The following is a 23,162-nucleotide window of genomic DNA, read 5'->3' on the forward strand; positions in this document are numbered from 1 at the left end:
GTGTGTCAACTGTACCACCTGATAATGATGTGTGATTGTGTCCAGGCACGGGCACACTTCGGCCCAGGGGCCGGATGCGGCACGTTTGTCTTTTTAATCTTTTTTTTTCAGATAAATTTTATTAATCTGGCCCGTCCAAATTGTATTATTAATTTATATTATCCTTATACTTCTGCCTTTTCCCTGCAATACCCGCATTTCTCCAATAGATGACGTAGCACAGGCTTAAAACGCATTTTAGCCTTTATGACTTTCAGATGTCATTTACGACCCCCCCCCCCGTCAAATTTTCAGGACCTATTGTGGCCCGCGAGTCAAAAATGTGCCCACGCCTGTTCTAGGTGTTCTTCATTCACTGCATCCTGCTCATCTTCTTTAAAGCAGGCAAACACGCTTTGGGCACATTACTGCCACCTATAGGGCGAAGTGTCTATCAGTATAACTGCCGTGCCACATTCAGCAAACTGAATAAATAAATAAATGTTCGTGTTAGTTTATTAGTTTGCATGTTAGTTCAGGCCTTCATGTAACAAAAACAACCTACAATGATTATTCTAATACCATGAATGTGGTCTTCTTTATTACTGTTGCTTCGTAATTTAAAAATATATAAAAATATTATTATTTCTACTATTTTTCTGTTTAATGTAGTTATTCTATAATTTATTCCGTCGAGTCTGTACGTATTCGGAAGATCCACAGATCAACAACTTATTATTATGATTGATAAAATCCAGTGTCAGTATCATTTAGGATTTATCCTCCATATAGATACGCAATTAGACCCTTATTTAAAATTGTTAATATGAGCGGAATGTACGAAAGCACTGACGTTTTCTGACCGTTTAGCATCGTGACTTTCGATAACACCGCTTTTTTACCGAGATGAACGTGACATTACGGATTAGAACAGTACACTGTGAATTGTCAGCTGTTCTCTGCCTGCTGCCAGATTAAAACTAGTGTGTGTGTGTGTGTGTGTGCGCCTGTCTGCCGAGAAAACACACTCACATTGGTTATTATGCTCATCTAGCGTTATTTACCTGTTTGTATGTCAGTGGAGCAGAGGCCCGGCTCCTCCAGCTGCCACCGCTGCGGTCATCATCGCTGCTATGCCCGCTGTCTGCCCTCCTCGGCTCGGTTAAATGAGGTTCGTTCGGCCCGGCTCCTGTTGTTCAAGGGACGTTGGCTGGGATTAGAGCGGTGAACTGAGCTTTCCCTCCGCGCCGTGACATCAGAGCGGATTAACGAGGTTACAAAAGCGCCTTTAACAAGCCCTGCGGTTGATGCTGCTGCTGCTGCTGCTGCTGCCGAGACACATCCACCGTACAGTCGGTGAGTGGGCGGAGCCTCGGCATCATCCTCGTCAACAGTCTGCAGAACAGTGCAGGCACCGCCCATACTCACCTGTTGCAGTTACATTTACCGGCCGTGGTGTCGCTGTTGTTGTTTCTCATTAAAAAGAATGGGATCCCATAAAAAATGAAAAGAGATAAAATATACAAAATGAATGACTGAAAAAATGAAAAGAGATAAAATAGAGATAAAATATACAAAATGAATGACTTAATGTCATGTTTAAAATTATTAAACCTTTTTAATATTACACAAAACACTTTGCCTATAAAAACAATACAATCATTTGATACTATTTTTATTATCAAAAACTGTGACAAAAGGTTTTTATTGAAGTGGTCTGCATTTGAGGAAATTCATTTCTTATAACTCTGTCTGCTGTAAACACTGCTTTAAATGTCTCCCCTCAGTCACATGATCTGTTCTACCAGAGCAACTGTTACCAGAGCAACAGTTATGTGATGTAGGAGGAGGAATGTGGCAATGTGGAACCATCACTCAGTCACACACAAACAGTGTGTGTACTCCTCTGTGGAGAAGACATACACATCAGATAGATTATATGTATATACAGATTAGACAGGTTAGATATACAGAGTAGATAGGTTAGCTATACAGATTAAATAGATTAGATATACAGATTAGCTATACAGATTGGATAGATTTGATATACAGATTAGATAGATTAGAAATACAGATTAGATAGATTAGATATACAGATTAGATAGATTAGCTATACAGATTAGACAGATTGGATATACAGATTAGCTATACAGATTGGATAGATTTGATATACAGATTAGATAGATTAGAAATACAGATTAGATCAGATATACACATTAGCTATACAGATTAGATAGATTAGCTATACAGATTAGACAGATTGGATATACAGATTAGCTATACAGATTGGATAGATTTGATATACAGATTAGATAGATTAGAAATACAGATTAGATAGATTAGATATACAGATTAGATAGATTAGCTATACAGATTAGACAGATTGGATATACAGATTAGCTATACAGATTGGATAGATTTGATATACAGATTAGATAGATTAGAAATACAGATTAGATAGATTAGATATACAGATTAGATAGATTAGCTATACAGATTAGCTATACAGATTAAATAGATTAGATATACAGATTAGATATACAGAGTAGATAGATTAGACATACAGATTAGGTGAGGTCAGGGGAAGCAGGGGAGGCAGTGCCTCACCTGCCGTCATTATAAAAAAAGAAACGAACACAAGTGTTAATATTTTCCACTGAATACTCATTATGACTCTACACATTTTTTACATTATATTAAGTTAAAGTCGCCGAATTTGAGTATTTCCCGTTCAAAAACAGGGAAGAAATCCCGGGTGAGGCAGCCGAGAGTTGTGCCTCACTTCTGACTGCGCGATCCAATACAAACTGGATCACATGACGCAGGCCTGTTTCTGTTCCAGCCAATAAAGTGCAGAGAAAAGTCAGTAGCGAGACAAACAGTACTCTGCCTCGCCTCAAGGGGTTGTGCCTGAACTGAAAGTCGGCGCTAAGCTAGAGCCAGTAGTAGGTGAAGAATAACGTTTTCTATGATCTGTCTGATCCGACTCACTATGGATTATATTCCACCCATCCATCCATCCATCCATCCGTCATCAACTGCTTATCCGGGGCCGGCTCTTCTGGGGGGGTGAGGGTAGGGACGTAGATTGACCGGTAAATCGAGAGCTTTGCCTTTCGGCTCAGCTCCTTCTTCACCACAACGGACCGACACTGCGGCCGCAGCGTCAATCCGCCTGTCAATCTCACGTTCCATCCTTCCGTCACTCATGAACAAGACCCCAAGATACTTAAACTCCTCCACCTGAGGCAGGACTTCCTCCCCAACCCAGATGGTGCCAACCACCTTTTTCCGGTCGAGAACCATGGCCTCGGACTTAGAGGTGCTAATTCTCATCCCAGCGCCTTTACACTCGACTGCAAACCACCCCAGTGCATGCTGCAGGTCCTGGCTCAAGGGATCAGTGTTCAAGTGTTCAAGGGATCCTCTTCCAGCGCACCGGGGGCAGGCAGATGTCTCACTCTGTGTAGATAACCAAGGAATAATAACATTTAATTGAATGTCTTATTCAAGGTTTGGGAGGAGATCCAGCCTGAGGTGGAGGAGTTTAAGTATCTTGGGGTCTTGTTCATGAGTGACGGAAGGATGGAACGTGAGATTGACAGGCGGATTGACGCTACGGCCGCAGTATCGGTCCGTTGTGGTGAAGAAGGAGCTGAGCCGAAAGGCAAAGCTCTCGATTTACCGGTCAATCTACGTCCCTACCCTCACCTATGGTCATGAGCTTTGGGTCATGACCGAAAGAAAAAAATCCAAGCTACAAGCGGCTGAAATGAGCTTTCTCCGCAGGGCGGCAGAGCGCTCCCTTAGAGATAGGGTGAGGAGCTCTGTCACACGGGAGGAGCTCGAAGTAGAGCCGCTGCTCCTCCACATCGAGAGGAGTCAGCTGAGGTGGCTTGGACATTTACATCGCATGCCCCCCGGACGCCTCCCTCGTAAGGAGCTCGGGTCATGTCTTACTGGGAGGAGATTTAGGGGAAGACCCAGGACACGCTGGAGCGACTGTGTCGCTCAGCTGGCCTGGATGCCTTGGGATCCCCCCAGGAGAGCTGGAGGAAGTGTCTGGGGAGAGGGAAGTCTGGGTGTCCCTGCTCAGACTGTTGCCCCTGCGTCCCGGCCCCAGATAAGCGGACATTGATGGATGGATGGATGAATGTCTTATACATTCCTTCCAGTTCGGTGACATAAGGGAGCTGTGGCGAGCATCGGATCCCAGGAAGGGAGTGCACTATATATAGGTGAGTACACGGTGACTATCCTCAAACAATGCAAGCAGTGATGAATCTTCAAGGTATTACCAGTAAACAAGGCACTCTAAAAGCTTCTTTCTCTTACCGCATAGCACAACACTCTGGCACTGATTCCTCATGGAGCTGGAGCTGGAGCTGAATTGAAAGGACACACCTTCAGTACGCAGCTCTTCAGCCCAGTAATCAAAAGCCCAAAAGCTGAACAGACGTAATGTCACATAACTGGGAAGCAAATGTCTTGACTGAATTTCACAATATGAACAATAACCTCAGTATGAAACACACATGCAAGACACACTCTGGTGCCTCTGGCCTCACACTACTAATGAATGCTCTGTAAACACCGATGGAGGTGACCAGGAAAATGAACCAGATGACTGGTGATACGTGAGGACAGTCCTTGGACCTCCTTGAACACACTGTAACTCATTGTCTTTGCACTGGTTGGTGCACGAGGCTGAAAGGAATCCGGTTCAACATCATTGGAAATGATTAGTTCCAGAAAGAGACCTAATCGTTTCTGGGGAACATAAAGACGAAAAAAGAGGAGTTGATTAAACAAGTGTTAGCAGTTACTCTCGCTGATCCGATTTTCCTTTCCGTGCGAGGTGTCGAGTCTGTTAAAGGACACACCATTAAAATCACAATAACATTTTACAGTATGGCTACTTTTGGGTAAGTGGGTAACTCACCATTCTCACACCTACAGTATGGCTACGTTTGGGTAAGTGGGTAACTCACCATTCTGCATGTTTTGGACACACCCTTCCCCTCCCCATCCCCCTTCCACACAGAAGAAAAATATGGGATATGAACTGGTGATCCTCCACACTCTACACGCAAGAAAGAGAGAGAGAGAGAGAGAGATGGGCCACAGCTGTAAAACAGTGTTTGTTTGTTTCTCTTTTTGTCCGATAGAGTACGATTTGTCTTTTTCTTTTCCCACTCTTCCTCTTATGCAACCATCACCATCAGTCAGTGAGAGGGTCAATAAAAGGTCGTTGCACATTGTGCATTAAAGTCAAAATTAAGTGAGTGGTTTTTTTTTTTTCTAAATAAATGACAGACTTCATATTACACTAAACACTGCCTAAAACCTGAATTCTGAATCCAGGGCAACGGTAGAGATGGCTGCAAAATATTGATTGGATCAGATCGTAAAAGTTTGGATTTTACGGCCTGAACTTTTCCAGTGAAGTCAATTAACCCTGGCTTTGAAGGAGGTTTTCAGCACAAAAATATGCAAATTAATGTCATCTCGCCGGACATTCCTTGGCCAAAAAGTTACAGCTCCATCACCAGGTCCATGTGGAACACATGCGGGGTCACACTGGGCTGCATAAGCACAGGAGTGAGTGAGCCACTAAAGGATGTATGTTGACAGAACAACATTTTACTGCAGGATGGGGAAATGTTTTAAAACGTGTTCTCTCTCATACAGAAGGCCATAGAACAAATGGATCATTCTAACTCAGAAAGACGGAGCAGCTACTGACACTTTGTTGCTCCAACTGTTCAGTTTATGTAACTGAAATAAATTTAAACCAGAATTCTAATTATTAACGTGACAAAATGACAAATTCAAACCTGACTGATGTGTCAATGCGAGACTGCTTTTTTTTTTTTTTTTTTTTTTTGGAAAATCACTGAATATCTCTGTGGGCTTTTGTGCAGTCAATGAATTTATAACCAAGTCTGACTTCATTTATAAACAACTCTTAGCCACACGAAAAAAAATGTAAAAGCATAAATTACTGTAATGACAGAAATTGTTGTCATCGTCCCACATCATAGAGAAGTCCATGGAGAAAATCATAAATTTTGCTCAGCAGGGACGCAGGGGCTGATGTTTTACTGTTGCCTTGTGTGGTAAGTTTGGTTCGCTGGCATAATTCCAACTAAAGGATGGAAAACCCATCAGTTATAAGTGACAGATTGAATCTGGCTGTGAGAGGCAGCGGCGGATCCACAAGTTGCAGTTTCGACCAATCCAATCACTGCTTCTTTTCCAATGGTGCAGGAGAAACAGAATTGTAAAAAAATCCTGGTCATATAATTGTAACAAGACAAACTGGTTTAGGGTGACTTTTGAAGACCACTGTTTTTCATCTCCTTCTCGTTCTGTCGTCCTTCACCACTCCCACGTGTTTGACTTTCACTCACTCCCTCACCAAGTTTCCTTTCCTTCTTAACTTTTCTCCTCCCTCCCTTCCCTTCCCTTCCCTTCCTCTCTTACCCTCCACACCATCATTCACCTTCTCCGTTCCCCTCCTCCTGCAGACTTGGTGCAAGGCGTCAGTGTGCTGCCAGTGTAGGAGCTGGAAAGACACTCCCAGGCTCGAGGATTGTCTTCAGCAAAACAAAACTTTGGCTGCAACTTTTCTTTAGCTTTTTCTTTCAAACTGTGGCCGTAAAAACTTTTTCTGTTTTGATTGCTGGATATTTCTGCAGGGAAAGTCAACCTTTTTGTCCCACCGGAAATCTGCAATGCTGCCACTGTACCTCCTGATGTTGGCTGGTGAGTAACTGTTCTGCTCGGTTCTGCCAGTTCTCTAAATGTTCCGGCCGACGCCAATTTCTGTGATTCACATTTACCATTGCCTCTCTCTCTCTCAATGTTTCCTTCTCTTTTAACGTCTTTTCTACCTTTCCTAATTTTCTTCTCTTTTTTTTTTTTCAAAGTCAGGATCCAGGCGCTTCCAGGCTCCTGTAACTTTGAGAGCAACACCTGCGACTACACGTCAGATCCGGACTTCAGCAGCTGGACCTTGCACATAGATGGTATTTGCGTCTTCATTCATCGTAAAAAATCCTTGCTTTTTGCATTCACTTTAGATGTTTGCTAACATCGTGGATTCTGCAGAGGCAGGTTCGAGCCACGGCGTCTTGTGTTTTTGGTGCTGGATGTGGCCAAAGCCACAGCAGCACAAAGAGTCATCTGGTGTGCATTGACTGCCAGTATCTGGAGCTGAACATCTGGAGCCAGTAAAATAACACATGTAGGTTTTTCTGCTGGCTGCATAGGATGAGCACTGAACACACCCATGTATCTGTGTTCTGTCACACGGTATCTGCATGCAAGGATCAAAGAAGCACACTGATTAGATCATTTCGTTTTTCTTTTTTTTTATCAGATGTTAAAGATGATGCCTTTTGTTGAAGCTCCGACAGATTGGATGCTAAATCTTTACTGTGATACTTGAATAAATCCATGTTTCACTGAACATTAGCACTGAACAAATCCCTAATTCCCTCGTCAACTTTTATGTTATTTTGTGGAACTACATCAACACATAATAATACACGTAAAGATACGGTTGATTTGATAATTGTAGATTCAACATTTAGGAAGAGGTGCAATGTAGTCAAAATTGGAGCAAGTATTACCAAATACAGAATTGTTACAAACAGCTAACACAATAGCTAAACATGTTTCTAAAATAGATTCAATTTAGCAGGATTAGCAATCTAAGGTTAGCCAAATGAAGCTAAAATATTTAGCTTAGATGTAGAATGTCAAAAATGTATAGAAAAATCTCAAAAAGAGAATTTTAAAATTGTGTGAGAGGTGACTAAAGGTTAGCTTAGACGCAAAACATACTTAGCAATAACTAGAAACAAAAAAGAAGACAGTTACAAAATGAAGAGTCATCACAGTATTTCTATTCTAACCTCACTTCATTTGCTCAGCTTTTCTCTCCTGTTCTGTCTAGTCAGTGTTTGCAGCCAAATCCCGGTGGAAAAACTTCGTCTTTGACTCTTTCTCTCCCTCCGTTCCTTAATCCTTCCTCCATTCTTTGCTCAAACATATCTGAAAATGTCTCTGCTGGACAGTGTCAACTTCCTTATTTCCTGTTTCCATCCTTGTCGCCATAGGCTAGTTAGAAAAGGTCAGAAAAGGTAGAAGTTCTTCTTCTACTGCACCACTTTTTTTTTTCTTTTTTTTTTTAGTAAAATGACATCACTCCTCAACTCTGAGGGTCTGTGCCCATGAATGTAAACATGTGTTTTTGCGAATTGAGGAGCCTCGGGGTCATCAGGCTAAGAAATACATAACAGAGCTGGCAGTGAGGGCCGATCAGAGTCGAGAAGAGCAAATAAGAATACAGTCAAAGTTAAGAACAAAGTTAATATTTAGAACCACATTGCAAAACCCCGGACTCTCTGAATGGCCACAAAGTTTGCATTTCGTGTGCACTTTTTTTTTGAAGAACATCCCGAGGAGCTGCAGGAAGAGAAAAGCTCAAAACATTTTTCCCCGATGTCAGACCTGCAGCCTCATAAATCTATGATCGGAGAGGGTTTCAGTCAAGAATTTAAGCAAAATTGTTTCTGAAAAAAACAAGAAGTGATTTCCTGGGTAAATCCTGGGACAAGGAGTTCCTGTCGTCTTTTCTCATGTTTAATTACAAAGTTAAAGATGAGTAGATGCAGTGAGGTGTTCGAGAGGGGAATCATGAAGGTGATGAAAAAAGTAAACTTCTGGGGTTTATTTTCGTCGAGACTCAGATCTTCAGCCGGACAATGGTTGCAATAGTTGAATCAAAAACTTGTACAAAGCTTCATATCCTAGGTTCTTAATCTATATTTTTATTCAATGTGATCTGGTCAGAGGGTTGGAGTAAAGAACAAAATGTTACATGCAACATTTACGGTCTATTGAGCACACCTGAATATAAGCCACATCCACTAAATTAAAAAAGAAAAAAAAAGTAATTGTACATATCTGTCACGTGCGGGCAGCGACAGGAAGCAGGCAGGACCCAAGTGCAGTACTGGTGCAGGTCGTTTTATTAACAAAGTCCAAATTAACGAAACACAAAGAACTACCAGGCATGGAATTCTCTTTGTAACACGGAACACAAGGAAAAAACAGAACAGGAAACTCACGAACTGCTACTAGAACACGAACAGCCTGACAGAACAAACTGAACAATGATCCAACTACAATGATCCAACCCCGACAGAGTGAGGGAGAGGGGTATATATACACAGGGAACACCAGGTGACACAAGTGAAGCTAATTACCAACAGGTGAGTGTGATCCCACAGATTACCCCACAAAGAACACAGGAAAACACGGAAACAGACAGACATGACAATAACTAGGCCTCACTTCTTTATAAGCATGAGACATTTACATGGAAAGATGTTACACAGAAATTTTTTTTTTTCACTTAAATAAATGTTTTTCTCCGAAGAAAACTGAATTTTTTAAAAAAAAATTTTTTAAAAATTCATAAAAAGAATCCCTGAACCCTGGGGTTTCACACCAACGACAGGCCTCACTTCTTTATAAGCATGAGACATTTACATGGAAAGATGTTACACAGAAATTTTTTTTTTTCACTTAAATAAATGTTTTTCTCCGAAGAAAACTGAATTTTTTAAAAAAAAATTTTTTAAAAATTCATAAAAAGAATCCCTGAACCCTGGGGTTTCACACCAACGACAGAGACATTGCCTCTGGGCCAAAGCGCCACAGATTTTCTTTCACTTTTAATTAAATGAATGCTTTTTTCCGAACAGTGCCTGTAACACGACTGGTTACACATTAGCTCTTTCCTGCTTCAAAGCCCCAACTGTAGTTGGAATGAACAGAGGAGACTTAGTGATCTGCTCCAGGTCTGAAGCTAACATTAGCTTCGTGGCTAACTCCCTTCACTTTGTGCTTGTCCACAGCAGAGGTAAACAGAAACAGTGAAGTTGGGGTCTTTATTATCAGCCACACTGACCACAACAGAACATAAACAGAGTTTTAACAGCTCCTGTATAACCAACTCACACTTCAACATGACAGGGGCTCAAACTGCTCTCAACTTTAGCTACTACTCTCTCTCTCTCTTGCACGCCCCACGCTCATATACACTCACAGCCATTCACAGACAGACATATGCTGCTAATATAACACACAGTAGCCTACCAGAAATGTCATTGATCACTAGCAGTATGAATTTTGTTAGCCCGTAAAAATCCATTGTTTAAGCCGCACGGTTCAAAGCACGTGAAAAAAATAACGGATTACAGACCGGAAATGACGGTATATCCAGTTTTATTAAAATCTATCTTTATTCTATTTTTAAATACAAAAAAACTGATTTGGTAATTTCCCAGAGACATACTTTCATAGGAGAGTTAAAAAGTCAATAAAAGTTTTTTTTCTGTAAATTCAGGCGTTACAAATAAAATATTTCATGGTCATGGGTCATGACCGAAAGAACGAGATCCCGGATACAAGCGGCAGAAATGAAAGTCCGGGTGTCCCTGCTCAGACTGTTGCCCCCGCGACCCGGCCCCGGATAAGCGGTTGATGATGGATGGATGGATGGATGGACAAATAAAATATTTTGAAAACTGAATAAAGAAATAGGTGGTGTTGAGCCTTTGGTTTTTCTCGCCCTTGTCAAGTTTCAATATTAAGACAAAGGAACATGGCAGATCGTCTGTCAAGACAAGGCCTTCATTCCAGGGTATTTGAATCATGAGGAGGAAACAGTAAAAAAAAAAAAAAAACATAAATAAACCAAGGAGTAAATGTTAACAACATCCATTTCCTCCTTTTGTCCCAGGTCACTTTGTGGCGGTCGACTCACTTGGAACTGATGATCAAACGGCTGAAAAAGAACCAGATGATGACCCCCAGAAGGAGATCAGGGGTGTTCTGTTGAGTTCAGTTCTGGACCAGAGTGACTGGAGCTGTCTCAGGTTGGTCTACCAGATTACAGGGTCAGGGACTCTGGAGGTGCTGCAGCGTATGGAAGGAAAGAGCCTGGACAGACCCCTGTGGAGCAGCCAGACGGCCTCAGACAGCTGGGTCATCTCCAGCATGGACCTGAGGAACAACACTGAACCTTACAGGGTAAGAGACATTACACGATCTCTGATCTTTGTTTGAATCTAAGGCTGCCTTCAGAGGACGAGACGGGGCTTGGGTTAAAAGCTCCTCTGATGTATCCTGGAGGTTGTTTATCTTTCTGAAGGATCAGTGGTTCATTTGGATTCCATTTCCAAAGTAGGGTTTGTTAATCTGACTATACCTGCAATTCTTACATTTCCCTACTATCAGAAGAAAATGGTAAGGTCCTGATAAAAGCATAATTAACTGACCATGTGTGACACACACCTTTGTAAATAATGTCAAGAAACATAATGTCCCCCCAAATCTAGGATCTGCTAACTGAATGGTAGGGAACCCAGAACCTTTTGGCTGTTGGCAAGAATCCTTCTTCTTCTTGTCTTTCATAATTTTTTCGCTGTTTTCGTTACACCTGGTGTCCTTCTTCAAAACATCTACAGATCTTCTGAGATCTTCTGAGATCTCTTCTAACAATTCCATCAAGTCACAATCTCTCCGCCGCTAATATTCAAAACTTCAAGCCAGAGGTGGGACCAAGTCGTTGCTTTGCAAGTCATAAGTAAGTCTCAAGTCTTTGCACTCAAGTCCGAGTCAAGTCTCAAGTCAAGACAGGCATCGTCCGAGTCGAGTCCAAGTCAAGACTAAAAAGTGTCAAGTCAAGTCCCAAGTCCATACGTTTCTGTTTCGAGTCCTTTTAAACAAAAATAATAATATATTTACACAGATCACTTTGGGTTTTGAAGAAAGCATCAAGTCTTGTCGAGTCAAAGGGCTCGAGTCCAAGTGAAGTCACGAGTCATTGATGTTAAAGTCCAAGTCGAGTTCCAAGTCTCTTTACACTTTGTCAAGTCGAGTCTAAAGTCATCAAATTGATGACTCGAGTCTGACTCGAGTCCAAGTCGTGAGACTCGAGTCCACACCTCTGCTTCAAGCCTCTCACCAATCAAAATGAGTTCCTCTGATCTGCTCTAATCCTCTTAGTCTTCAAACAAGGTCAAATGCCATCACCATCCCAAACAGCACAGAGGGTCTCACTATTGGCCCGAGTTCCACTGACACCAATAAGGTGAATGTAAAGTAGCATCGTAATTTTAGACTATTTTTAGACTATTGAGCGCACCTGAATATAAGAAGCACCCACTAAATTTAAAAAGAAAAACAAATTATCGTACATACACTATATTACCAAAAGTATTCGCTCACCCATTCAAATGATCAGAATCAGGTGTCCTAATCCCTTGGCCTGGCCACAGGTGTATAAAATCAAGGGCAAGTGCAAAGAGGTCGCCGACTTTCTGCACAGTCAATTGCTACAGAGCTACAAACTTCATGTGACCTTCAGATTAGCCCAAGTACAGTACGCAGAGAGCTTCATGGAATGGGTTTCCATGGCCGAGCAGCTGCAGCCAAGCCACGCATCACCAAGTGCAATGCAAAGCATCAGTTGCAATGGTGTAAAGCACACTGCCACTGGCCTCTAGAGTAGTGGAGACGCGTTCTCTGGAGTGATGAATCACGCTTTTCCATCTGGCAATCTGATGGACGAGTCTGGGTTTGGAGGTTGCCAGGAGAACGGTACATTTCAGACTGCATTGTGCCGACTGTGAAATTTGGTGGAGGAGGAATTATGGTGTGGGGTTGTTTTTCAGGAGCTGGGCTTGGCCCCTTAGTTCCAGTGAAAGGAACTTTGAATGCTTCAGGATACCAAAACATTTCGGACAATTCCATGCTCCCAACCTTGTGGGAACAGTTTGGAGCGGGCCCCTTCCTCTTCCAACATGACTGTGCACCAGTGCACAAAGCAAGGTCCATAAAGACATGGATGACAGAGTCTGGTGTGGATGAACTTGACTGGCCTGCACAGAGTCCTGACCTGAACCCGATAGAACACCTTTGGGATGAATTAGAGCGGAGACTGAGAGCCAGGCCTTCTCGACCAACATCAGTGTGTGACCTCACCAATGCGCTTTTGGAAGAATGGTCAAAAATTCCTATAAACACTCTCCTCAACCTTGTGGACAGTCTTCCCAGAAGAGTTGAAGCTGTAATAGCTGCAAAAGGTGGACCGACATCATATTGAACTCTGGGTTAGGAATGGGATGGCACTTCAGTTCATAGTATGAGTCAAGGCAGGTGAGCCAATACTTTTGGTAATATAGTGTATCTCCTCTTTGTCTCCTACCTGGTAGCTCCATCTCTAACATTCTTTTACCAATGAGGGTTTCATGAGCTGGAAGCCCAAATGATGTAAAAATAAACAAATACTTGAGGTTGTTTAAATTGTGGGCCCTGAATCTATAATCTGTGAAAGTTTAACTTTTTGAATGGAATTATGGAAATAAATAAACTTTTCCATGATATTCTGTGATTTGCTCCAGGGCTGAAGCTAACATTAGCTCCAGTGCTAACTCCCTTCACTTTGTGCTTGTCCACAGCAGAGGTAAACAGAAACAGTGAAGTTGGGGTCTTTATTATCAACCACACCGAGCACAACAGAACATAAACAGAGTTTTAACAGCTCCTGTATAACCAACTCACGCTTCAACATGACAGGGGCTCAAACTGCACCTAAACTTTCACTACTATTCTCTCTCTTGCAAGTGCCCCACATATGCTACTAGTATAACACACAGTAGCCTATCAGAAAAGTCACTGATCACTAGCGGTATAAACTTTGTTACTATTAGTACTATTATCCATAGCTTAGAAACAGACAACTGCACTGAGTAATTCTCCACAAGACATTTCACAGGTGCTTCATTTCTTCAGATAAAATGAGTTGAATGACACGGACATTCGAAATAATAGTTTTGCCCAAAAGTTTTTTAAAAAAAACCCACACAAAATATTTCTGTAGAAATCTGTTTCAAATAATGTAGTGTAGAAGGAAGGACAGCAGCAGAAAAAAAACCCAAAACAAAACAAAAGATGCATGTAATCAGTGTCAGCTTTAATTCAAAATAACACAGATACTAGTGTTGAGAGCAGGCATACATAGGTTAACATCACCCTCACACACACACAGGTATTATATAAACATTATGTGGGAACCCCACTGCACATGTTTATGTTCCAGGCAGGGGCGGAGTCCACTTTGACAGGGGTCCTGACCTAGAAAATTGAAACTCGGGGCCGGTTTTCAGAGTGAGGGGCCCCATGTGGTACATAAACACACTTTAGTACAGAGCAGGCTGGAAAAATGAATTGTGTGTATGACAGTTTTGACTTGGCTGCTAAAAGGTTTAGATATTTCCCATCATTGGATTTTCCTCCAGAGAGGATCAATGTGGGCCCCATGTAAGTTGTCTAATTTGGATTTGAGTCACATTTCACCCCATTGCTGATCGCCGATACCCATACAAGGTTACAAAAAACAGATCTCATACAGACATGTGGCAAGTAGTTGTCATCTGTGACAACGATGGAGTCTGGAGTATGGACCAGATGTTTGTAAATGATGTCTATAAAAGTTATACCATGTCATTAAAGCCCCTCGCTTTGGTTGTTAGTAAGGATGTCCGATATTATCGATATGACATGTGCCATATCTAGACTGCAATGTAATTATATTATGCATCCATTGGTTCTGACCCTTCATCTGTCTGTGATGTCATCAGGCAGCATCCGGTTGTATCAGTTACATTGCTGATACTAAAAAGTTGTTGTTGATTTAGGTTGTGATGGAGGGAAAACCTGGACGCAGCACCGGGAGCAGTGTGTCCATCTTTGAAATCCACATCAGTCCGGGATACTGTCTGGGTGAGTAGGCTAACATGTCACCTCACATGTCAAATATTTTTACATATAGTCCACGAGATCATGTGTGTATTAGAGTTGGCCTGTCAGTATATAGCCCCTATGTACTGACAGGGTTTAGAGTAGTAGCAGTGCATCCACTGGGATTGGCACAAGTTTTTTTTTTTATCTATTTCCAGGGTCTTATGCATCCATTGGTTCTGACCCTTCATCTGTCTGTGATGTCATCAGGCAGCCTCCGGTTTTATCAGTTACATTGCTGATACTAAAAAGTTGCTGTTGATTTAGGTTGTGATGGAGGGAAAACCTGGACGCAGCACTGGGAGCAGTGTGTCCATCTTTGAAATCCACATCAGTCCGGGATACTGTCTGGGTGAGTAGGCTAACATGTCACCTCACATGTCAAATATTTTTACATAAATTAAACTCCGCAGTCTGTAGAGTCTTCTTCCTTTTTCGGCTGTTCTCAACAGGGGATCATCCCCCCCCCCCATCTCACCCTATCTCCTGCCACCTCTGCTTTCATCCCATCTCCATGTCCTCCTCTGAGCTCCTTCTCTTCTCCTCTTTCCTGGCAACTCCATCTCCAACATCCTTTATCCAATATCCTTACTATCTGTCCTCAACCTTATCTCCAAACTTCAACTCTGATGCTACTCCTGTTTTCCTGTGCTTTTCTGTTATGAAGAGTGTAACTTCGAGGAGTCTCACCTGTGCGGGTACAGTAATCAATGGAACGCCAATGTCAACTGGTATGTAGGAGGCGGAGGTCTGCAGCTCCTGTCCAACAGCATGACCAACGACCACACCTTCAACAACAAAACAGGTGAAAACCCGTTTCAAAGACCAAGCATTGTAATCGTTAGCTTGATTCTGAGATGTACGGTGTATTTGCTGATCAAGAGATTCGAGATTCACGATTCGAAGAGTTCAAAGGTTCATAGCCAGGTACAATGGCAAAAGCGTGTTTCTCAGTACAAATTTAAAGTGAGAAAATGTAATGCGATGCTGTGGACCGTGGTTCTGACTCCTGTCAACTGTTCAGGAGTCTGATAGCAGAGGGAAGGGCACTTCTGTAACCTCGGGCCTGAGGGTAGAAGTGTGAGCAGTCCGTGTTGTGAAGAGCCCCCTACACTTCAAGCCCTCAAATAACCAGGTCTCCCCTCCTTCCTCTCCTTCCTCATGTCCACTAGAGGATGTTGTCCTCACACAATGGCACTAGACCAGGCACCTTCTACCTATAGGTAGGCCAATCACAGTAGTGTCATCTGCGAACTTCTGGTACGCATATTGCAGGGGGCCCAGTGTGTCTGGAATGCTGCTCTGAATGTGGCCATGACCACTGTCTCGAAAACATTTTGCTATGATTTGGGGTGATAGCTATTGGCCTATANNNGAAGAGGTTGCTGGGTTTTTCTTTGGAAGGGGAAAGATGGTTGCAGTAAACCACTGTATGAGGTGCTGCCACCTAGTGACTGGAGGCGTGTGTATTGTTCAAGCATTACAGCAGCGGTACACTTCTGTCCAGTCTCTCACACCCAACTCCTCCCGATCCCTTTCCTTCCCCACCCCAAACCTATGGCACCTCACTGCCCTACTATTTGAGAAGTACTGTAGTAATGTGAGATGACGTGATGCACGTGATACTTTAAGATACTTTAAGATACTTTAAGGTCATTCGTGAAGACAGTATGAAACAGTAGAGGTATGTCCTTCTCAAACATTTCGTAGGTCACTTTATGTACGTGGACTCCGTCTACTCCAAGACTTTTCAGGAGGTGGCCAAACTGTCGTCATCCATGACGACAGGGCCGCTGTCGGGCTGCCTGAGTTTTCAGTACCAACGGAGTGAGGAGAGAGGGAACATGTTCTCCGTTTACACAAGGGATCGTCTGGGTCAGTACCACGAACTATGGAAGGCTGGACCTGAGAACCGCAGTGAATGGAGCGACACACTCAGAGAATGGATTCCTGCCCAGGTGGACCTGAAGGCACCTTACTCTGTACAGGTAAGCAACAGCAGTGTAAAGATGGATTTACTGTTGTTAGTTTTTGAAACATATAGAGCAAGCCGCTGTATATTAGGCTAGCCCTCAGCAGACATCACTATGTTGGTTGGCTACGTGACTGTATCTCTCCCCGTAGCTTGTCTTTGAGGTGGCCTTCAACAGTCCAAGAGGTGGACGAGTCGCACTTGATGATATTTCCTTTTCGCCTGAGTTTTGCAGCAGAGACACGGGTAAGCAACATTCACTCAGTAGCGACAATAAAACAGATCTTTTCTGAATTGGTGTATGTCAAGTGTACTCTCTCACCACAGAGCCGACGTTTGATCCTTCCATTGCCAGCTGCGATTTTGAGTCGGGTTTCTGTCGTTATACCCAGGACCAGGGCGTGGGGTCATTATGGAAGAGAGTGTCAGTGAAGCCCAATCTTTTTTGGGGTGGAGATCATACCACCGGAGCAGGTGACAACACAACGAATCCATATTGTAAAGAATAAGAATAAGCAGTAGGGGTCGCAAGTAAGAAATCGCAGGTTAGCATAAAATCTCAGTCGCTGTGAAACGCTGCTCGGACATTTTATGAGGTAGTTCATGGACTCTTCAGATTTTCTGTGATTTTGCTCAGTCTTTTGTGGTCAGATGGAAGAAACCCAACTACACATGTACAGTATGAGCTCACCCAGAGCCCCAGCTCTGATTTTACCACTATGGAAAATCACTGTCGTTGCTAATGTAAACAGTAGGCTTAAGGGAAAAAACGAGGGAGGGAGAAAATAAAAAAAAAGGTTCTACATTATGATCTACACTACACTTCTTGTCAACTCCAAAGCATTCCTTTTTTGCTGCATAAGCTAACGTCAAGCTGTTCATGTTTACATTAATTCAGCTAATTGTTTTTTACCCGAGAGAGAAAGAGGGAGAGTGAGTGATATAGAGATTGAGCATTAGCTACGTTTCAGGAATGTTTTAGCCGTGCTTTGCTAACCTTACACTATAACTAGAACATACGTTATGGCTAATTTTAGATCCTTTTTGGACAATGGTTAGCTGTTAGTTCTAAAGATTAGTTCTTTCGTTGCAGGATCTTTTGTTCTGGCCCACTCCAGACTGAGCCCACGCTCAGGCTACGTCAGTCGGCTCATTGGTCCGACCCTGCCAGGAAACATGAAGTTCTGCCTCAGTTTCGTCTTCTCACTCAGGGGTGAGCTTGTTCAACACATCTTGCATCGATGCAGATGGAAATTGCTTTTCTTATTTTCTCAGCGTCTTTCTGTGACTCAGTATTTCTGTCAATTATTTTTTTACTGAATCGCCAAAGCAGAAATAAGTCTGGTTCTGTGGTTTGTGCAGGTTTTAACCAGACAGACCAGGCTCTGACGGTGTATCTGCAGCACCACAGTGGCAGCGGTCAGCAGAAGATCTGGACTCAGGCAGAGAAGTCCAGAGGAATCTGGATAGCTTCCGACGTCACCTTTCAAACATCACAGCCCGCCAAGGTCAGAGGAAGGAGGGATGTGTAGAATAAACTAGGAAGAGTGATTGTATGACTGCAAAAAGAATGAATGTGGAGAGAATTGAATTAAAATGTAGTGATAAAAAGATGGCGCAAAAAACACAAACGAATGAACGCGCTATTGTCTTAACTTCATTTTTACGTTTATCTCCTTGATATGTCATGCCATCTGTGAAAACTGATGTGTCCAATTTAATTTAGCTTACCTTTAGGGTAAGGTTTAGCTATTTCTGGGCTAATAATGATTTAGCTTGTTCAAATTTTTTTACGATTTGTCCACTCAGCTGGTTTTCGTCAGCACCTGCAAGAGTTTCTGGGACTGTGGCTCTGTGGCTCTGGATGACATCGACGTTAACCTCGGAGACTGTGCGCAGATGTCCGCAGGTAACAGCTGTGAAAGCATCAAAGACTATATAAAGCAGTGCTTCTCAAATGGTGGGATGTCCCTCTCCTGGGGCATGGGAGTGGACTTTCAGTATGCAGTGTTCCCTCTCTGTACGGTTCTCCTTTCGCTCCCTCGGTACGTTTCAGATTCTTTTTTTTAAATCCGATCTCGGGAAATTTTCGCTATATCGCAAAATATAGCAAAAGAATAAACTAAAAGACATTGTTAAAAATTATACATTCGCGAAGGATCGCTGGTAGCTTTGTTTACCTAGACGATATTATTATTGGCCAATGCAATACGCCTTGTACTCATCCTTGTGGAAAGCAACACAGTCCTGGGTGAACAGAGTGTAGAACGCACGGGTCAAACTCAGGTCAAATCTGACCCACTGTGTAATTAGATTTGGCCCACAAGATCATTTAAAATGTGTACTAGAGTTGGCCCGCCAGTATATAGCCCCTATATACTGACAGGATTTGTAATATTAACTCATAGTGGAGTTACCACTATGTTGGTAACTCCAGGGGGCCCCAGTGCCTGACCTTCTTCTATCACATGTACGGCTCTGGGTGCGGTCAGCTCAGCGTCCATTTGGACAAAGGTGGAGAAGAAACGCTGCTGTGGAGACACAGCGGAGAGCAGAGCATCACCTGGCTGAGGGCACGAGTGGAATATCAGTCTGACAGACAGGAGCAGCTGGTCGTCCAGGTGAGATCGGAGATGTGGACTCCTAGGAACCTAGGAACACCGCCGCCCCCTTGATGTGGACAGCATTCCTCCTGAAGTCCACGATGAGCTCCTTAGTCTTCTCAGTATTGAGCAGCAGGTTGTTGGTGTCGCACCACTTAGCCAGACGATTCACATTTTCCCTGTTGTCTTTGATGAGGCCGATCACCATGGTGTCATCTGCAAACTTAATGATTCATGAGTGTTGGAACCAGCGACAGGTCTGCAGTCATGGGTGAGGAGGGAGTAGAGGAAGGGACTCATCACACAGCCTTGTGGTACACCAGTGTTTATAGTCATGGTAGATGACCAATGGTTATCCAGCCACACATGTTGGGGCCGGCTGGTTAGGAAATCGAGTAACCAGGTGTGAGAGGACAGAGTGCTATGGAGACTGCATCCTCTGTGCTCCTGTTCTGACCGTATGCAAATTGGTAGGGGTCCAGGGTGGAGGGGAGACAGGATTTTAGGTGTGCTAGGACCAGCCGCTCGAAGCATTTTGTAATGATGGGGGTGAGGGCTACCGGGCGGTAGTCATTGAGGCTTGATGGGTTGGAGTTTTTGGGTATTGGGTACAATGGAGGAGATTTGAAGCAGGTCGGTACCACAGCACGGGCCAAGGACAGGTTGAATATGTCCATCGGCACTCCACTGCCAGTTCCCCAGAACACGCTCTGAGAACACGTCCAGGGATGCCATCAGGACGCGCAGCCTTGTGGACTATAGTCCTGCTCAGCACCGCTTCTACATCGGCGGGGGAGAGAGTCCGTGATTGGTGGTCTGTAGTCACATCTGCCTTGGTTACGGTTGTTGGGTTTCCCCCTCTCAAAACGGCCATAAAATTGTTGAGCTGGTTGAGGAAGGGGTCATCAGAGGAGGCAAGGGAGCGGTGGATGGTCCTGTAGTCTGTGATGATTTGGAGTCCTTGCCACATACATCAGGGGTTGGAGTCAGAGAAGTGTTCTTCTACCTTCCCTTTGTAGTGGTGTTTGGCTTTTTTTGATGTCCCTCTTCAGGTCAGCCCTGGCTGTACTGTAGGCCTGTGCACCCCCCGACCGGAAGGCGGGGTTTCAGGCCTTCAGCAGGGATCTTTTGTTCTGGCCCACTCCAGACTGAGCCCACGCTCAGGCTACGTCAGTCGGCTCATTGGTCCGACCCTGCCAGGAAACATGAAGTTCTGCCTCAGTTTCGTCTTCTCACTCAGGGGTGAGCTTGTTCAACACATCTTGCATCGATGCAGATGGAAATTGCTTTTCTTATTTTCTCAGCGTCTTTCTGTGACTCAGTATTTCTGTCAATTATTTTTTTACTGAATCGCCAAAGCAGAAATAAGTCTGGTTCTGTGGTTTGTGCAGGTTTTAACCAGACAGACCAGGCTCTGACGGTGTATCTGCAGCACCACCGTGGCAGCGGTCAGCAGAAGATCTGGACTCAGGCAGAGAAGTCCAGAGGAATCTGGATAGCTTCCGACGTCACCTTTCAAACATCACAGCCCGCCAAGGTCAGAGGAAGGAGGGATGTGTAGAATAAACTAGGAAGAGTGATTGTATGACTGCAAAAAGAATGAATGTGGAGAGAATTGAATTAAAATGTAGTGATAAAAAGATGGCGCAAAAAACACAAACGAATGAACGCGCTATTGTCTTAACTTCATTTTTACGTTTATCTCCTTGATATGTCATGCCATCTGTGAAAACTGATGTGTCCAATTTAATTTAGCTTACCTTTAGGGTAAGGTTTAGCTATTTCTGGGCTAATAATGATTTAGCTTGTTCAAATTTTTTTACGATTTGTCCACTCAGCTGGTTTTCGTCAGCACCTGCAAGAGTTTCTGGGACTGTGGCTCTGTGGCTCTGGATGACATCGACGTTAACCTCGGAGACTGTGCGCAGATGTCCGCAGGTAACAGCTGTGAAAGCATCAAAGACTATATAAAGCAGTGCTTCTCAAATGGTGGGATGTCCCTCTCCTGGGGCATGGGAGTGGACTTTCAGTATGCAGTGTTCCCTCTCTGTACGGTTCTCCTTTCGCTCCCTCGGTACGTTTCAGATTCTTTTTTTTAAATCCGATCTCGGGAAATTTTCGCTATATCGCAAAATATAGCAAAAGAATAAACTAAAAGACATTGTTAAAAATTATACATTCGCGAAGGATCGCTGGTAGCTTTGTTTACCTAGACGATATTATTATTGGCCAATGCAATACGCCTTGTACTCATCCTTGTGGAAAGCAACACAGTCCTGGGTGAACAGAGTGTAGAACGCACGGGTCAAACTCAGGTCAAATCTGACCCACTGTGTAATTAGATTTGGCCCACAAGATCATTTAAAATGTGTACTAGAGTTGGCCCGCCAGTATATAGCCCCTATATACTGACAGGATTTGTAATATTAACTCATAGTGGAGTTACCACTATGTTGGTAACTCCAGGGGGCCCCAGTGCCTGACCTTCTTCTATCACATGTACGGCTCTGGGTGCGGTCAGCTCAGCGTCCATTTGGACAAAGGTGGAGAAGAAACGCTGCTGTGGAGACACAGCGGAGAGCAGAGCATCACCTGGCTGAGGGCACGAGTGGAATATCAGTCTGACAGACAGGAGCAGCTGGTCGTCCAGGTGAGATCGGAGATGTGGACTCCTAGGAACCTAGGAACACCGCCGCCCCCTTGATGTGGACAGCATTCCTCCTGAAGTCCACGATGAGCTCCTTAGTCTTCTCAGTATTGAGCAGCAGGTTGTTGGTGTCGCACCACTTAGCCAGACGATTCACATTTTCCCTGTTGTCTTTGATGAGGCCGATCACCATGGTGTCATCTGCAAACTTAATGATTCATGAGTGTTGGAACCAGCGACAGGTCTGCAGTCATGGGTGAGGAGGGAGTAGAGGAAGGGACTCATCACACAGCCTTGTGGTACACCAGTGTTTATAGTCATGGTAGATGACCAATGGTTATCCAGCCACACATGTTGGGGCCGGCTGGTTAGGAAATCGAGTAACCAGGTGTGAGAGGACAGAGTGCTATGGAGACTGCATCCTCTGTGCTCCTGTTCTGACCGTATGCAAATTGGTAGGGGTCCAGGGTGGAGGGGAGACAGGATTTTAGGTGTGCTAGGACCAGCCGCTCGAAGCATTTTGTAATGATGGGGGTGAGGGCTACCGGGCGGTAGTCATTGAGGCTTGATGGGTTGGAGTTTTTGGGTATTGGGTACAATGGAGGAGATTTGAAGCAGGTCGGTACCACAGCACGGGCCAAGGACAGGTTGAATATGTCCATCGGCACTCCACTGCCAGTTCCCCAGAACACGCTCTGAGAACACGTCCAGGGATGCCATCAGGACGCGCAGCCTTGTGGACTATAGTCCTGCTCAGCACCGCTTCTACATCGGCGGGGGAGAGAGTCCGTGATTGGTGGTCTGTAGTCACATCTGCCTTGGTTACGGTTGTTGGGTTTCCCCCTCTCAAAACGGCCATAAAATTGTTGAGCTGGTTGAGGAAGGGGTCATCAGAGGAGGCAAGGGAGCGGTGGATGGTCCTGTAGTCTGTGATGATTTGGAGTCCTTGCCACATACATCAGGGGTTGGAGTCAGAGAAGTGTTCTTCTACCTTCCCTTTGTAGTGGTGTTTGGCTTTTTTTGATGTCCCTCTTCAGGTCAGCCCTGGCTGTACTGTAGGCCTGTGCACCCCCCGACC

The 23,162-nt window shown here is 43.9% G+C and overlaps 2 protein-coding genes across 4 annotated transcripts in view; one reads left to right on the plus strand and one right to left on the minus strand.

Annotated features, from left to right (window-relative positions):
* The window catches only part of LOC103389043 (amyloid-beta A4 precursor protein-binding family A member 1-like), a 12,156-nt gene extending 10,802 nt beyond the window's left edge, over window positions 1-1,354 (minus strand). For both annotated transcript variants that reach the window (XM_017039001.2, XM_017039000.2), the window contains exon 1: window positions 1,044-1,354. The gene's annotated coding sequence lies outside the window, so the exon portion shown is untranslated. The remainder of the gene's footprint in view (window positions 1-1,043) is intronic.
* Window positions 1,355-6,318: 4,964 nt separating this feature from the next.
* LOC103389044 (MAM domain-containing protein 2-like) overlaps window positions 6,319-23,162 on the plus strand; it is a 20,315-nt gene continuing 3,471 nt past the window's right edge. Inside the window, exons 1-11 of one of the 2 annotated variants that reach the window (XM_025062716.1) lie at window positions 6,319-6,747; window positions 6,912-7,010; window positions 10,799-11,088; window positions 15,130-15,214; window positions 15,530-15,667; window positions 16,573-16,850; window positions 16,987-17,080; window positions 17,162-17,308; window positions 17,928-18,047; window positions 18,197-18,342; window positions 18,644-18,743. In XM_025062716.1, coding sequence (XP_024918484.1) covers window positions 6,717-6,747; window positions 6,912-7,010; window positions 10,799-11,088; window positions 15,130-15,214; window positions 15,530-15,667; window positions 16,573-16,850; window positions 16,987-17,080; window positions 17,162-17,308; window positions 17,928-18,047; window positions 18,197-18,342; window positions 18,644-18,743 — 1,528 coding nt within the window. In that variant the 5' untranslated portion in view covers window positions 6,319-6,716. Of the gene's footprint in view, window positions 6,748-6,911; window positions 7,011-10,798; window positions 11,089-14,759; window positions 14,845-15,129; window positions 15,215-15,529; window positions 15,668-16,572; window positions 16,851-16,986; window positions 17,081-17,161; window positions 17,309-17,927; window positions 18,048-18,196; window positions 18,343-18,643; window positions 18,744-23,162 lie in introns of both variants that reach the window. The other variant, XM_025062715.1, reaches the window with a different exon arrangement.

This window comes from Cynoglossus semilaevis, chromosome 14 (assembly GCF_000523025.1).
Source record: "Cynoglossus semilaevis isolate Cse_v1.0 chromosome 14, Cse_v1.0, whole genome shotgun sequence".
Classification (NCBI taxonomy): Eukaryota; Metazoa; Chordata; class Actinopteri; order Pleuronectiformes; family Cynoglossidae; genus Cynoglossus; species Cynoglossus semilaevis.